At 40.5% G+C, this 16,468-nt stretch overlaps 1 protein-coding gene across 1 annotated transcript in view; it reads right to left on the bottom strand.

Annotated features, from left to right (window-relative positions):
• Positions 1-16,468, bottom strand: part of LOC107093204 (unconventional myosin-IXa-like) — a 182,769-nt gene that overhangs the window by 138,587 nt on the left and 27,714 nt on the right. The window contains exon 2 of the mRNA XM_015388090.1: positions 1,260-2,229. Within this exon, the coding sequence (XP_015243576.1) occupies positions 1,260-2,162 (903 nt within the window). The 5' untranslated portion in view covers positions 2,163-2,229. The remainder of the gene's footprint in view (positions 1-1,259; positions 2,230-16,468) is intronic.

The raw sequence follows: 16,468 nt of genomic DNA on the forward strand, positions 1-16,468 counted from the left end.
CGATCATCTTGGACTTCAGGAAGAACCGTCCTAACCACGCCCCACTGGTCATCAACAGATCAGCTGTAGAGGTGGTCAGCAGCACCAAATACCTGGGGGTGCACATCACCCCAGGGTACATTTTTAGGGTAAATATATTTTACCCTAAAAACAAATTCTTTAAAATATGCAAATCTTAACTCGAAAAAGGAAAAAAAACAACAAAGAAAATGATAATAAAAAAAAAAAATTCAAATATTTCATGTTGTCCTTTTAAAACTAATAATGTATATCATCTCATCTATCCTTACACCCGCAGTGATCCTGGTTCAAAGGCCCTGAATCGAATGGAGGTTTCTATTGGGTCTGTACAGACTTTAATGAAATGCTGAGTTGATTCAGTTATTTCAATCAACAGTGTTGCAGTAAGTATGCAAAACACATGCCCTCCAGGAAGGAAATTGGACACCAGTGGTCTAAAGTTACTTTAAAGTCTGTGACACAGCCATTAATTAGGGATATCCAGTAATAGCAGACACTTTAGTCAGAGTGACGAATGGTGAACAAACATTCAGACAATGAAAAGAAACCAAAAAAGCAGCAAAATAAATTCAAAATCTGAAGAACTTTGCTAAAATATCAAATTATCAAATAATCTACAAACAGGCCAGAAAAATAGCTCCATTCAAGATAGTTGGTGGATTTTAAAAAACTTTCCTGCTGTGGAAAAAGACGCCAACATGACAATGCACTCAAACTATAACAATCTTCCTGAACATCCTCCAGAGAAGCAGAGGTTTACGCATCTCCAAGCACATGAACCATCATAGAAAAATCATAGATTCCTTAGAAACAAAACCAAAAAAGTTAAACAATCCACTGGACTTTGTTATGAAGTTTTAAACTTTTTTAATTCAAAATGTCATCAAGTTCGAAGCTTTATAGAGTGGACCAATAGAAAGCCTTGTTTTGGCTTAGAAAACAAGCAAATTGAACCGAATGAATGGGTCAACCCCTTTGAAATGGGGGTCGTTTGGTTTCCTCGTTAGTCTGTAATACCTGAAAGACATACACAGGGTCCATTCTATAGAGCTTCGACATAAAAGAATTGAAAAAGTTTCCTGGATGGGAAGTGAACTGTCTTCAAACTTGGAAAGTCCAGTGGATTGTTTTTAACCTTCTTGGAATGACTCTGACCTGCATGACTGAGAATCTTCAGCAGAACTTAGAAACAAACAGGAATCCATTTGTTCCAACAGCTGTTTTAGTAAAAGTCTTACCTCTAAAACTGGTCCTGCTCCCAGGATGATCTGCTCCACACCACTGGCAAAACCCTTTTGGCTGAGAGCCGTCAGGTGATGAATGAGGAAGTTGGTGCTCTGTGTTTTCCCCGATCCACTCTCACCAGAAATCACGATGCACTGGTTCTTCCGCCGCTGCAGCATGGCATGATACGCCACGTCTGCCACGGCATAAATGTGCGGCTCTAGCTTTCCCAGTGTGTGGTTGTCATATAGTTTGACATATTTGGGATTATAGATGGGTAAGAACTGGAAAGGGTTAATCACAATAAGAATACTCCCAACATAGGTGTAGATCTTCTCCTGTCTGAAACGGGCGCGCAGGCTGTCCAGAAGGGCACGCTCCGTCAGCTCTGGGAGAGCACACAGATCAGAGGGGGGATCGTTCCCAGCTGGCTGCGGTAGGAAACCCCGTTCCACCATGTGCCGCCGTTCCTCCGTCACCCGCAGCCACATCTGCAAGCTACCGCCATAATGTATAGAGCCGTCAAGATTTTTCTCCCGCAGTAGGAAGCGATAGTCCTCGCCGCTACACAAGCCGCTGCGATTTTCCAAAGCAGTTCTGGGCCACAGCATCATGCGCTGCACAGGGCAATCCCCAGGGTTGAGGATCCATTCCTCTCCACCAAACTCCTTCACCTCAGCCAACACGTAGCATTTGGTGCGATCCAGGTGCAACCTCTCGATGAGACACTCGATGGCCTCAGCAGCGGTGGTGTTTTTGCGGGCGCCGACGGGGCAGTAAATTGTGCCCTCAGCCAGTGAACCTGGATAGACACGCAGGGTGAACTCCTGGTCTTCCAGGCGTCGCCGCATGCTGCCCGTAATGCCGGCCAGATTGGCGCTGCTGCCGTAGCTGCAGCCGCCATCTTGTAAGCTCATGGTGGTGCAGTAGGTCCCATCGGCAAACCGCTTTCTGGGACCGGAGGAATAACTCAGGACATCCCAACTAGGAGAAACAGACAAGAGGGAGAAACAGAACAAGGTTAGAAAATGTCTGCATATATTAGTAGCACATTTATCAGATTTGACCTTTAACCTACGGGATCAGTTCTTTTTTTTTTCCATTTTAGTTCTCTTTAAAATGTCCTTGCTGTGGTACAAATTCAGTCATAATAACTTCTTATTGCATTCCTTGCAGATCTTAAAAATACTAAGCTTATGATATCTGTTTTGCGTGAAGTTTTTTTCTGGCCAACTGGCCCACAGAGCATTCCCACAGAACCAGAGGACTTTTAAGGCAGCTTTTCCTGATTGGATCAGAGAGGATTCTTTAACCCTTTAAACTGGGACTGCCATGAAAATGTCTTTTCTTCATCAAACACTAGCAGCTAATAGAGTTCAATTACACCCCATCCACCTCAAATGTTATGTTCATCTTCCTCTAGAGACCTTCCTTAGGGCAGTGGCCTCACCAGCTGGCGTCTGGCAGCCGTTAGCCATGATCGTTTCTCAATACAGGTACTTTTGCGTTTTCATGTGCTCGTGAAACATCATCATTCTCAGCCGTCTCAAGACGAACAGCTGTCCCTGCATGCATCACAGCAGCAGCTCTTATTCAGCAGTATCACTTATTCTTTTCCAGAATAAGTGAGACAACTGCCCATGTGAGGCATCCAACTTCTATAAATAAACATGAATTAACTGGAAACGCTTCTTGTTACCTCGCCGAGCCCAATTAGAGGAAACGGGCTGACTAGAGGTTATGAGACTGTTTGGTATATGCCCCTTAAAGAGTTAAACTTGCTTAATCACGCTGCAAATAAGAGAAGAAAAGCAGGCTTGACATACACCCAAATGCATCATGAAAGCTTCAGGCTTTTCCATTACTTTGAGTCACAACAGTCATTTAATTCATGGCGTTTTCATGCGTCTCGTTACCGACCAGGCCGACTGAATGAGCTTATTGTTCTTAAGAGTTAAGGAAACCACTATCACTAACAGTCGCACAAGAGAAGCACGGGACCGAGTCAAAGACAGAGGCAAGAGCTGATAGCTATTCAAAACCAGCATGAGCAGCGGTTAGAGGAATTGAAGGTGAAAGACTAGGGTTTATCAGACTGCATGCATGTGCTAGCGCTATGTGATAATCCAGAGGCTGTAAAAGTGTGCCAAGATTAACAGCTGCCACCTCAAATACAAGAGAGGCTTAATGAGAGGACAATGGTTTAATTCACAACGTCCCTGCTGATAGTGAACACTGCACTTTATTCTGTCACTCTTTTTCTCACACACTCAAACATACAGTCTGCTTTCACGGGCTGAACTGCTCCAATCACTGTGTAGAGCAGAGTAAATCGCTTGTTTAATTGCAGCAGAGACATCATATTGTATTAACGCCACTACTGAACATTGTTTTTATTATCACTGATATTCACAGTGCTTTTTATCGCAGCTGTTAAACCTGCAAAAAGAGAGTATTAAAGAGGACCAGACTGATCTAGAGACTGAACCATTCTCCTCTCTAAGGCGGCTTCTTTCTGTTAATGTCCAAACTATTCCACTCCAATGTTTCTCCCCTAGATCTGTTTGAACATTTTAGTTAATACCTGCTTATTTTAGTAAAAGTTTTCTAGATTTTAAAAAAAAGGAAGGAAAAAGGGAAACTGTGGGAGAGGAAAAGATGAGGCAGTACTGTAGGTCGCCCTTTGGGTGCTCCAGACAGATCCTCCTCTCCCTCCTGCTGTCTGGAATAATCCTGACCACCTACAGTCGTCTGCAGCAGCCCAGCACCACCAGACAGGGTTGGAGAGAGAGGAAAAAGACAGGCTAAGTTTGAGGGCTGAAACTGTGAGGCAGAGACTGAAGAGAGATCGATGGGAGAGGAGAACAGGACTCAAAATAACAAGCAATCAGTCTTCAGACCCCTAATGAGCTGTGCAAATGGGTACAAAGTCAAGAGTTTCAAGGTTATTGGAGAGGGATGGAAATGCATTCAGCATCCATGACTCAGCTGTGCTGTTGGAGCTGTTCTGTAATGCATATATGGATTCTAACTCTAATCAGTAAACCCTAGAAACTTCCACTGCAGATCATGCAAATGGAAGCTTATTACAGGTGTCTAAAAATCACAACTGGTGAAAAATTAAACCCACAATCTGATAAATCTTAGAATAGATCCCCTAAACCAACGCTTAGAGGATGGAAACAGCTGTGTTTTCCACACAGCAAACACTTAGAGTTTCTGCACCAAGACTAAATATAGTCAAGTTTAAATAAAAACTAGGCTTTTGATAGACAAAATGTGATTATGAGTTAGTGAAACGAGCTGTGTTTAACATGCTAATTAGCTTGTCAAGCTAATAATTATAGCATTTAGCTAATTAGCTGAGTCATATTTCTGTTCCAAGATTGCAGATTCTCAGTCCCTCCTGAGGTCTGGTCCGCCCCAGGCTTTGACTCCGCCCAGCTACACAGACAAAAAAGATTTAATTGGTGGAGAGACCTATCTTCCAAAAAGAGTGCCAATGGCAACAGTTTTGGAAAATCACAGACAGCAGCATGAAACATTGTTTTTCTGTGGTCTTTGGGTGAGATTTATATGGGTTGGTTGTCAACTTGTCAACATGTCACTTATTTGGTGACTTTTCAAACCCATCTAAAGCCGGGCATACACTGTGTGATTTTTTGCCCTTTTCGGGACGATTTTCCAGCTGTGCAAGAAATGTTTCAATCAGGCCGAGTTTCCGCCTCGTCGTAGGTCCTGCGTCGTGTAGTATAACAAGGGTTGATTAGCCACTCACGTCCACCTCCAGATCAGGAATCGTAAGATGGGGAGAAAATTAAACCTGTTTGAAAATCAGTCGGCCGTCATAAGGTGGTTGTGGGCAAATCCTGCTGTTGAAGCAGAACTACGAGCCGATTTACCAGAACCTCGAGCATAGCACATGTGCAAACAAGGGAGTTCTTCTTCCTCTTCCAGATTGACGAGTCCGACCAGCGCCATTTCTCGGTGCGACGGGTGGTTTTTAAATGTGCAATGTGAGCAGGTAGATCGCATCAGAGCGTCGGGCCGCACACTGTGAGAACATGCATTGTGTTAACCTGACTCCGCCAGATGGATTTGCTCCGCATATCGATCTGGAAACCTTCCGCTGAAGTAATTTTGGGAAGGGGCAAAAATACGGGTTAGCTGATTGGCCTATGTTGGTGATAGACGGGCCAAATAAACCAATAAGATCAACGAAGCATATGACGTACCAACAGAGTGACGACGAAAACACAACCACAAGCCAGGCTACTCTTGCCGAAACCAGTCGGGAGAAGAGCAAAAACATCTTTTTCTCTGAGAAAAGCCTCCAGAGCAGTGTTTTGCTCTTCTTTCAGTGAAGAAATACATGAAGCCGGCATGTTCTTTAGACTAAACTGTCGCGCTTCTCGTTGCGTCACACCTCAACCCGCCTCAAAGCCAACGCTGATTGGACGTTCGTTTGGTGAACGACTCCAAATTTTCTTTAACGGAGAGTCTCCAGACTGATCTGCGAGTGAAACCTTGAAAGCTCGCGAGATCAGGATGGTCTCATGAGGCTAGCATTGTGTAGCTACGTACAAAGATTGAAAATATTGCACAGTCTATGCCCGGCTTAACAACTAGTGACTTTTTTGTCTCCAAATAAATATCTAGATACAAATCTAGTAACTTCAGTGAGGAATGAGAAAGCCTCCTTTCCTGACAGTGACTCAGACGCAGCAGCTGCAGCCCACGCCTCCAGTCAGAGAGAGCAGAGTAACTGTCCTCTGTTGCCCAACACCTGATCAAAGCATCCATTAATCACTTTAAAAAGTGGGATGTAAATATAACATTAAGCTTTTGACTCCAATTACCAAATATGAAGACTGGTTGATGACGTTGGTAAGCAGCCTTTAGGGCAGCAAATAATGAGTTTTCCTTGTTGGCAAATGTTTTGCACTGGCAAAATGAAAGTGCAAGAATGAGAGGGGAAACTAAATGCGTGAGATTTTGAAAAAGTGTAGAAACATGACGGTGCGTAGAAGTTTAACCTCAGTCATCACTTATTTGAGCCGAGTGGCTCAGACCTCTTCAGTTGGTTCCTCTTCTGATTTCTGAGGTCTTGCTGAGTATCATCATTCAGAGTTATAGGACTGAAAGCTGCTTGTGACGGCCGCTCTCATGCCTTCCCGTCACCAGATGCTGAAAGCAAACGGTGCAGTTTCTTCTGATCAAAATGGATGACAGACTGAGTGACTAATCTGTCACATACTTCTCACTACAGGGACACATTTACACCAAATGTATGAAGCAGAGCAACATAATTATTTTCTCCCGTATCTGTAGCTACAGGTTTGTATGAGGTTCTGCAGGACTGAGTCACAGGAGAGTACTATATAGTTGTGTATGGATACTTTACACTATAAAGAGGAAGCAAAAGACTCAACATGAGAATCTGAACAATCAGTTGGTATCTTGGAAGTTCTTATGTGAAATATATCCTCAGAGAAAACAAAACGCTGCTTTATTTCCAGCACCAGCAGGAATGACTTGTTCCAAACCGTTTTTATGGAAAATTGTTCAGCCAATATGTCTAAACCCCTCCCACACTCCTGTTTACGCGCAGTTTCCTATATTTCAGTGTCATACAGAAAACTGACAGATGTGTGGTTCTTCTCTCCCTCCTGTGTAGCTCGCAGCTTGACTGAGCCGTCAAGTTTCTTATTTTAAACAGTTCCTGGCATGTTTGATTGTGAAATATTATTTGTTTATAAGAACTGCTAACTTCCACCTTCATTCTGCTTCTATTTTAATGCCATTATGTTGACCAGTCCACTGGTGTGTGCAGTGAAATAAAAAATGACTATTGCTTTTTAAGGTAAGCCTAATTTTTGCATTTATTTAAAATTACAAACCCTCCACCCACTTAGAAAAAACCTCTTACCAGTTTTTTTTTTTTATGTACCCAAAGGAAACAAATACAGTTTTTTTTATAAGTAATAAAAAATAATTATTTATTTCTATTTAAAGAGGGAACTAAATAGAACCGTAAAAGCAAAAAGACAACACCCCTGCTTGACACAGAGAACCACTGTTAATTCCACATGCTTGGATTATCCAGGTTTCACAAATAATCCACTATGTTTGTCGACACTTAGATACAGGTAACGCGTTTCTAAACATGTAAAGATAAACAGCAAGTTAGAAAATATGGTGGCAGCTTAGAATCTACGGACATCTAAACCTCTCCTGCTCTGCCAGCTTCATGTTGGCTCTCTGATGCAGCGGAGAGGGGCTGCATGGTGAACATCTGATAACAACAGATGTAAAATGGTGTACTAGAAGTGCTAACGGCTACAATTCCCCCATTTAGACCAGCTAGAAACTTTTCCAGTGCAGCCCTGCATTCCCCATTTAAAGCCTAATGAGGTAGAAGCAGGGAAGCTCAACTCATCTGCTGTTAACCAGCAGGTTTTACTACCTGGTGTAAAAAGAAGACTGAAAGCTGACTGGAGGAGGGACGACTTAAGCATCTTTCCCCCTGACAGTAACGTGTGTCTTTAAAACATTAGTCGACCTGCTAATAATCAGCGTTTGGCTCCCTTCCCATTGGCAAAAAGCTGGTCTAACCCCTCACTGGCGGCTTGGTGGCCTCTATCCTACCGCGACTACGTGTCTGGTGACATCATCACGCTGGGTTAGCCTTGATGATGTTACCAGTGCGACAGAAATCAGATAGGTAAACAATAGAGCCAGGGCGTAGTCAGTGCGCTTTATTTTTGTCCCTCTGAATCCCTCTCAGCAGTGCTGCTCCATGTTTATGTAATGATAGAGTTGTTTTGGCTTGTTAGATCAGAAGCAAAATGCATTACAGAATTTAGCAGGTCAACCCAGCTCTGAGAAGCACTAAAATGAACATGACTGTAACATGCAGACTTCACTGCAGACCAAGTTTTAATACTGATTGATTGAACTGTGAGGTGATGTAGGCCAGGTGTGGAGCAGCTGAACGGAGACCAGGTGACAGATGAAAGCTTTGGTGTGTGTGACGTTTTGCTTTGACCATCAGCTGTTCAGATAGGACTTTAAGTTCATGTGGTGAGGCAATGAGCTCAGAGAGAGAATAAAATGAAGGGAGCGTCTTTAAGAGGGTCTGTCAATCAGCTGACTAGAGAAAAGCCCAAGTCAAAAAAAAGAAATCTTTCTGAAGGTCGACTGATATTCATAAGGAGGGTTATTTCCTGAGAGAGCAGAAGAGAGAAACAATGTGAATCCTAGAAAGGGAAAAAAAAGATGGCCGTCTGGCCTAAACGGAGAAGATAAAATAACCATCTAAGTGTCTGTGTGTAAACTTTTCCATTATCCTGCCAGAAAACCACAATGCCTTCATCTTAACAACGCGGTTTAAAAAAGATCCATCAGAAGCTGTACTACAGTAATAATGAACTCATTTCTTTGTCTTTAAGTGGCAATAAAAACTATCAGAGAACCTTTAAAAACATGATGCCAGAGATGCTAAATTAGCAGTTTAAAAAGCAACGGATTAAACAGCGATTATCGCTGGCTACTGTCGGAATCAGGGTTACCTTCCTTTTCTCCATTCCAAACCAAACAAACTTATTCAAAAAAGAGATGGTGCTTTGTTTTTTAAGCACATTTTTGTTTTAGTTTTGATGTTAAAAATTAAAATGAAAAATTCTTCAACAAATAAGATTTTGTCATATCTTTCTAAAAGATAGCAACAGTCCCAAACATACGGTGGCTGGAAGGTCCAAACCAACATTACAAAATCCACCTACAAACGAGGTGAAGATTGCTTTTGTCATCAAGTCTACAAAAGTACAAAAGGTTCCAGGTCCCATTTGTAGCTTGTTATTAAGAAAGATTAACTGCATAATATTTGTGAAAAATGAGAAAACAACATCTCCTATTGTACTTGTTATTAAGTATTTCTTTGGAGGTAACCAAATCCATTTCCAGGTAATAATTATACAAATGTTAGAATACGCACATAGATGAAAAGAACGTTTTTATACTTAAAAAAAAAGGGCAATTGTAGTGATTAAAGGAGGTGGAGAGGATGGGGGCTGTGAGACACCACCGGGGATTGCATCAAACACTATGAGCCGCTCTTTTAGATTAAAAATAAGTTAAAAACTGGTTAAATGTCAAAGTAAGACAACAGACGACTGTTTGGATTCAGTAATTATCTGAGAAGATATGTTCCCCTTTCATTCTGCCTTTTATGCTTGTTTCTCTATAAAAATGGGGATTAGAGAGGTAACATAATTCAATAAAACAACTTATTACCAATAACTGAGGTATCAAATTTAGTCAATGTTTCAACAGCAAATTCACAATGAATAATTGTTTAAGTTCTATTTATAATACCTTATGTATGCACCTTTCTATTTAATTCAATTCAGTTTATTTCTATAGAGCAATTTCACAACACATGTCAGCTCAAGGCACTTAACAGAGAAAATTCAACCAGGTCATCCAGTCCGATTGATTCAAAGTTTCTATCCAAGGAAAACCAGCTTATTGCATCGACTCATTGATTCAAAGGCAATCCCTCACAATGGAAGAATAACTCATTAATATTATAAATCTCTTTTCCAAGAGTCTCCTGGCCAAGGCAGCAGCATTAAACGTACAAAAGACAAGACAAACTCAAAAAATACTAAACCAAGAAAAATCATATGATCAATCATTAATGTGGCAGTAATAATAACTTTAGATGATTGTAAAATATATTCAAATTTAGCCAAAATAACAGGGATGATGACTTCAAATCCATCTGCTAGTTATTACAGAAAATAATGTATTTTTGGCCATCTTGGTTCTGACCTTTGGGACGTGCATGAAATAACGTCCTGAGAACAGATGCATTCAAGTCAGATGAAGAAAGATGCTCCAAAACGCATTTATAAATAAAACTTCATCAACTCATATGTTCACAGCAATAATAAGGCACCGTGTAACCGTGAGATTTTTCCCTCCAGGTTTTACTGTGAGAATCTCACCTTGAGCCTAAATGTCTAAACCTGGCTTCTGCTGCTCAGAATGACATAAATCTGAGCCTACAGCTCACAAACACGTTGTCCCACAAAACGCTCCAACTGCATCGAAATAAAAAGCTCATCTGCTGTTTTTCTTTCTGCATTCAGACACCTTTAATAAAGGTCATTACTCATTAGGAGTTTCACGGTGCCAAACAATAAACAATCACATCATTCTCATCTCTAAACCAAATAAATCCCCAGATTAGCTCTTTGGCAAAGAAGGACAATTACAAACTGGAACTTTTTACTCCTACTGAAGCAAGCAGCTAATGAAACACGAAGCACAACAGGAGTCGGCGCCTTTCTGAGAAATAAAGAAAAACAAAGCTGCCAGGGACTTCAGGCATGTGTCCAACGTATTAAATGCACAGGAGAACTCAGCTCCCCCCCCCTCTTCTGACGGCCGGTTCTCACCAGAACAACAGCAGTAAACACCAAACCTCAGCATTCCTGGACGCTGCTGACACACACACACACCATGCATAAACGCTGGAGGTGTGTCACCTACTGACTGCACCAAGATGATGGTGGAGCAGGCGGTAGAACTGGAACGGCATGATGATGTCACACCTGCACTGCTAACGAGTCTGCATCCAATTATGATTTACATTCAGATACTTTTCAGCCTTCTCTTTCACACCTCGACTCAGTGAAGCACAAAATCCTTTGAAGTTTGGACAAAATGATTCTTTCATATACAAGATTTGAGTTAATGAAGATTTTTAAGATAAATTGTGAAGAAAATAACTTCATGTCAAATTATTTAAGTCTTTTTAACTGATAAAAAAATATAAAATAAAACCTGAAGGTGATTTCTTGGAATTTCATGGCAAAAAAAAAAACTAAGAAACAAAAGAAGTGGAATAGGATTGACATGGTTTGAAATGTTTCAATAAATTTAAACTAGCTAAAAATAAGCAAACTGTGCATTAAGTTCCTTTTATTTTAATTTTCCTGAAAATAAAACTGAGTGTTGAGATGAAAAGACATCAGAAGTCTGAAAGGTTGTGTTGCCTACTCAGCAACTTTAGACGTGTTATCGTCATCTTTCTTTTTTTTAAATCACACCTGAAGAGCTTGATAGAAACAATCAAATGAATTTAATCAATTTAATCAATTTTGCAAAAGTAAAATTTATTAAATTTTGCTTAACCAGTGGTGACCTACTGGTTAAGGGCTGATGTTCTAAACACATAATGGCATCACACTTTGCATCGCCTTTTTAATGCATTAATGAATGGAAATGCATCCTATTCCTTTTTTCTTTCTTCTGACCTTTTAAATGTTTTGTCAAAATGTATGCAACATTTGGATAAAAACACAGCTTTTGATGCTATATCTAGCCGACCTTTCAGACCCCCTTGCCAAATGTTGTGTGTGAAAGCACCACTAATTTAGCATCTTAGACGAGCAGAGAGTGCTGCTGTGAGCCCCTCCTTCCTCTAAGGACTGGCAGGCAGTCAGACCCAGCAGCAAACTGTCTGCAGAGAGAGGAGAGAGACTCCCTTCTTCCAATGATTCCACCGGATTAAAAAACAATCTTTAATTGTTTTTCACGCTGGACTAAAATATATCCCCCCCTGCATTTATTTCATACACAGCTTCATCCAATGAGTCCACCTCTACTAATTGACTTTAAGCTAAACAAGATTGATTGATGCAGTTTTGCTTTAGGTAAAATATTATATATAAAGAACTTGTTTTTAGTTCTAAACATATTGAGAGCACTTTTAGGCCCCGTCCACACGAAGTCAAAACGAACACGAAACGCTGATATTTTCCAAAACGTTTGCCGTAAAGACGGAGACGTAAAATAAATGTGAGCGTCCACACGAATGCATGAAAACGCTGCAAAATGTATGCCAGGCCTGTAAGTGGCGCTGTGGTGCCAAAGCAAAAATAAGCGACGAAATGTTGGGCATGCGCACTAATATTAACATGGTTGCCCTGCGGGTCCATTTTCGTGGTTAAGTCAAATTCAGGTGCTGAACTATGTCGTCGATATTGCTCTGTTCTTCCTGGAGATATTCCAGAAGAAGAAGATTCTGTTGTAAGCCCGACAGCAGGGTGAGTAGCATTAGCAGCAACGGCGCCATTGTTGTTGTGATACTGGTCGCGCATGCGTGTTTAGAGGCGACGATATGACGCATGCGTGTAAAAAAAAATATGCGGTTAGAGCGTAAATATGGAAACGCGAAAACGGCGTTTCGAAATCTTCCCACTCTGAAGGCTGAATAAAAAAAAGATCGTTTACAGACCCCCGAAACGCGGGCTTCGTGTGGATGAGAGGCTGGTTTGGTGAAAAATTTGTGCGTTTAGGCCAGGGTTCGTCTTCGTGTGGACGGGGCCTAAATCTTCCTCTGTCCTACAGTTCGATTCAAGTATTATCAAATATGCTAATCAGGTGATGACGTCATCTAGCGACGTCTAGGAAAGCCAATGGCGACTTTGGTCACAAACATGGACGGGACCAAAGAAACCTGAGAGAGAAATACAGCCAATATGGTCTAAATGGAACCAAAGTAAAAATGTTCTGACCCAAGAGTGAAAAAAAAAAAAACACCTGCCCACTGTGGGGATGCTTCTGTTAGGCAGATGGAAGGAATAAAACCTGTGGGAGGCTACAGAAGAACAGGGAAGAAGGTTCCCATCGGGGTTCAGATCTGCTCCAATCCAAAGAAATGTTTTTATTTTTTATCCTGACCTTTTTATAGAGCAAAAAAAAACAAGAGAAAAGGAAAGAAAACTGAAAAAAGATAACTTAATTATCAAGATCTGCCATTTTTCCCCAATTTTTTAAAAATGTTTGCAAGAAGCAAGTTACTGAATGTTTTTATGTAAATGTTGTTTTTTTTGTTTTTTTGCAAATGTTAGGTTTTATTTCGAACTAATGACAAAACAAAGGATGCATTCCTTTTTTTAATGGTGTCATTCTTTGTCACAATTTTTGATATTTGATCAAAACCTGTATAGAAAACTCAAACCACTACTTATTAATCATTTTATATTCCAGACACTGCTGATTGCTAAATGACCTTCATCAGGAGCCAAAGTGAAATGCACAAACAGACACATTCAGCTCCAAGACCACAGATTGGAGATCCCAGGGTTAGATAGAAAAATGTAACTAAGAATTACGGTCATATCTACCGGTAATATCAATATAGGTTTTCTATCTGACTGAGTTTTTCCAAATTAGGGAAATTTATTGGTTTTCTTCAGGCTGGTAGAAACTGTTTCTAAAAAGCATCAATATGGAAATGTAAATAAAAATTATTGTGTGTGTGTGTGTGTAGCCCCCCCCCCGCAGACGACAGGAGAGCAAATTCTTACCCCATGTATTCGTCCTCCATGTTAACCTGATATGTCTAGACCCTGTTAAAGTGTTCTACATCAACATCAAGTCTTCATTTTTGTGTCCTGCAGATTACACAATGGGACATTTGTGGTAAACTCTAAATTAATGCGTCACTGTGTGCCAAACTGGGAAAGTCTGCAATCCTCTGTTAGTCAGAGCTATAGCTAAAGATGGACACATAAGTCAAAGCATTCAGCCAAGTTTCCTTCGAAAGTTAAAGCAAACGGGCTCAATAATAAATTCCTTGTGCCTGACTGTCTGTGTGTGGGTCTGATCCAGGATTCCAGCCGGGCACCGCAGCTCAGAGGAACCCAGCCCACACCGACAGAAACATCTGCCAAAGGCCAGGCGCACAAAGTGTCGAGTCATTCAGCGCAGGCAAAAAAAAAAAAGTGTGTAAAATTCAAGTCCTGCACTAGAAAATAACAAAATCTTAGCATCTGGTTCTAAAATAACTCTAAACTGAAATGACAGTTTCTTCTGGATTGAAATGGATGTAATGTCAATGTAAAACCTCCTTCCTTCACAGCAGACTGCAGCAGCCTTGACAGGTTTCAGTCCACACTGTCATTACACCTAAGCTCCTAAAACAGACATTAATTAAAGGAAAAAGGGCTAAAAAACATGTATAGTACACATTATATACTAAACCCGCCCCCATTATGGGTCCTTGTTCATCTCACCTTCATGCCATTGGGACATTAATGTCATGGGGATTTTCAAGAAAATTACTCAAAATTCTGCGGCCAAATAAATTATATCATATTATTAAAATAATCATCAACGAATTTGGCAATTGTACCATCATTAACTGGAGTAAAACAAAAATCCAATCAAAACAGTAATTCAGCCAAAACTGTATGAAAAACATTTAAAAAACACCTTTGAATTAAAAAAGGATAAGCGAAACATAAGTTCCATTTCATCTTGATTTCCTTTAACTTTATGTAAAAAAAAAAACCCTCTTATAATCCAGTAAAGCTAGCAGACAGTGTACAAATAGCTGACACAGAGAGGGCTGAGCTTTAGTCGTGTTTACGTTCAAACTTCACTCAGCAGCAGGAGCATCCATGGCTACAGATGGTAAATGAACCCATGTCTGTGAGCAATAAGGTGTTGATTTTATTTTTAGGGAAGGAATCCAACTATTGGTCTGATTACTAATTTGAATCCAATTCTCAGATTGACCAGCGTATTCAGCAGTCGTGCCCCAACGTCACATTAAGCATCGGCACGGCCTTCATTTGCTATTCACTGTTAAGATTAACATTTTCAATTCTTATTTATATTTTCTGTGTAGCTGTTAAACTTGACTATTTCCAACATTTCTTATTGTGTCATTTTTATAATCTAAATGGAGGAATAAAAACCAATATCATATCAAATATAGGCCATAAAAAATGTATTTGGCAGAACACCAGTTAACTGTAAGCCTTATGGACAAATAATCAATATCAGCCTTTAAAAAAACAAACAAAACAACAAACTTGTTTTGGTAGATCTCTATTGATCATCTCCAGCTATGTGGCTAAATGGCTGGATTTTCCACATACAGAATGGTACAAAAATATATCACCATGCCTTTAAAAGGTAGTCACAGATCTGGATGTTCACGTCCCATATTAGGCAGGGACGAAGGTGGGAATGGGGCTTAGTTTAAGGTGAGGTATGTAGCTGTAATGGTCAGGTTTAGGGTGAGGAATGAAAATGAATAGAAATCAATGGAAGGTCCTCAGTAAACCTGTAAAACATGGGTGTATATCTGTGTTAGGGTGGAGGGGCTGAATGTCCCTTCGCCGTCCTTTTAACTGACATCATCTGTTGGGGGGGAGAGTATGACCTCCACCCTTTCCACTGAAACAACACACACACTTTGATAACTGGAGCATCTTAACTATCCACCATTGATATTGATTGAAAACACACACACACACACACACACACACGCACTCTCTCCTCCTCTCTATAACCAGAAATTTACTCAGCATCTCTGTTGCCATGGCTACAGAATAAGGAGGATCTTAGAATTTGCCAATCGTGACACATCTGTGCGTTTCTATGTCGATTCCATTAGCAGATTTTACACTAAGATGATTTTCAGGCTCCCCACATGATAGAAACGTAAAAAGAAATAAAACATTTATTGTTTTAGCCTCATTGTGAGCAGCTAACCAACCCTCAGGAGACCGACGACTCCACAGATGAACACTGAGATGTTATTGATCCAAGGCTAGGGCAAAGAAGAAGACTCAACCTCTACTCAGAGCCAACATGACCAACAGAGAGAGACCGAGACAGATGTTAGGCTAGGGGGTTAGTTTATTAAACATCTGTCTCTATTGTTACCAAACTGCAAAACTTTAATTTAAAAATAAGCACTAATTTGTTATTTTAGATTAAAAGAACAAAAAAAATCTGGTGTGATGTGGGTCCATGTCAGCAGCTGAGACTCAGAGTTTTAGCTACTCCTTGGCCTTAATGATCTCCAAACTACTTAAGTTACTTCTGGTGGGTAGAGGAACCAGAGATTTCAGTCAAGGGAAAAGTTCTACAGTACAGGTAAAAGGTAAAATTACCGTTAAAGGTAATTAGTAACCTTCTAGTTACTTCGACTTCCTAGTTACTTATTCACCACACGTTTCTCAACAGTTAAGTGTAGGTAGAGGAAGATTCCACCAGTCACACATCTTGTTTTTGCATACAGACGATCAGTGTTGGGAAAGTTCTCTTTCTACGTGAACTAGTTCAAAGTTCAGTTCACACATTTTAAAATGAACTAGTTCAGTTCATAGTTCATAATTCAAAACCAAAAAAT

This window comes from Cyprinodon variegatus, unplaced genomic scaffold, assembly GCF_000732505.1.
Source record: "Cyprinodon variegatus isolate N-32 unplaced genomic scaffold, C_variegatus-1.0 Scaffold413, whole genome shotgun sequence".
Classification (NCBI taxonomy): Eukaryota; Metazoa; Chordata; class Actinopteri; order Cyprinodontiformes; family Cyprinodontidae; genus Cyprinodon; species Cyprinodon variegatus.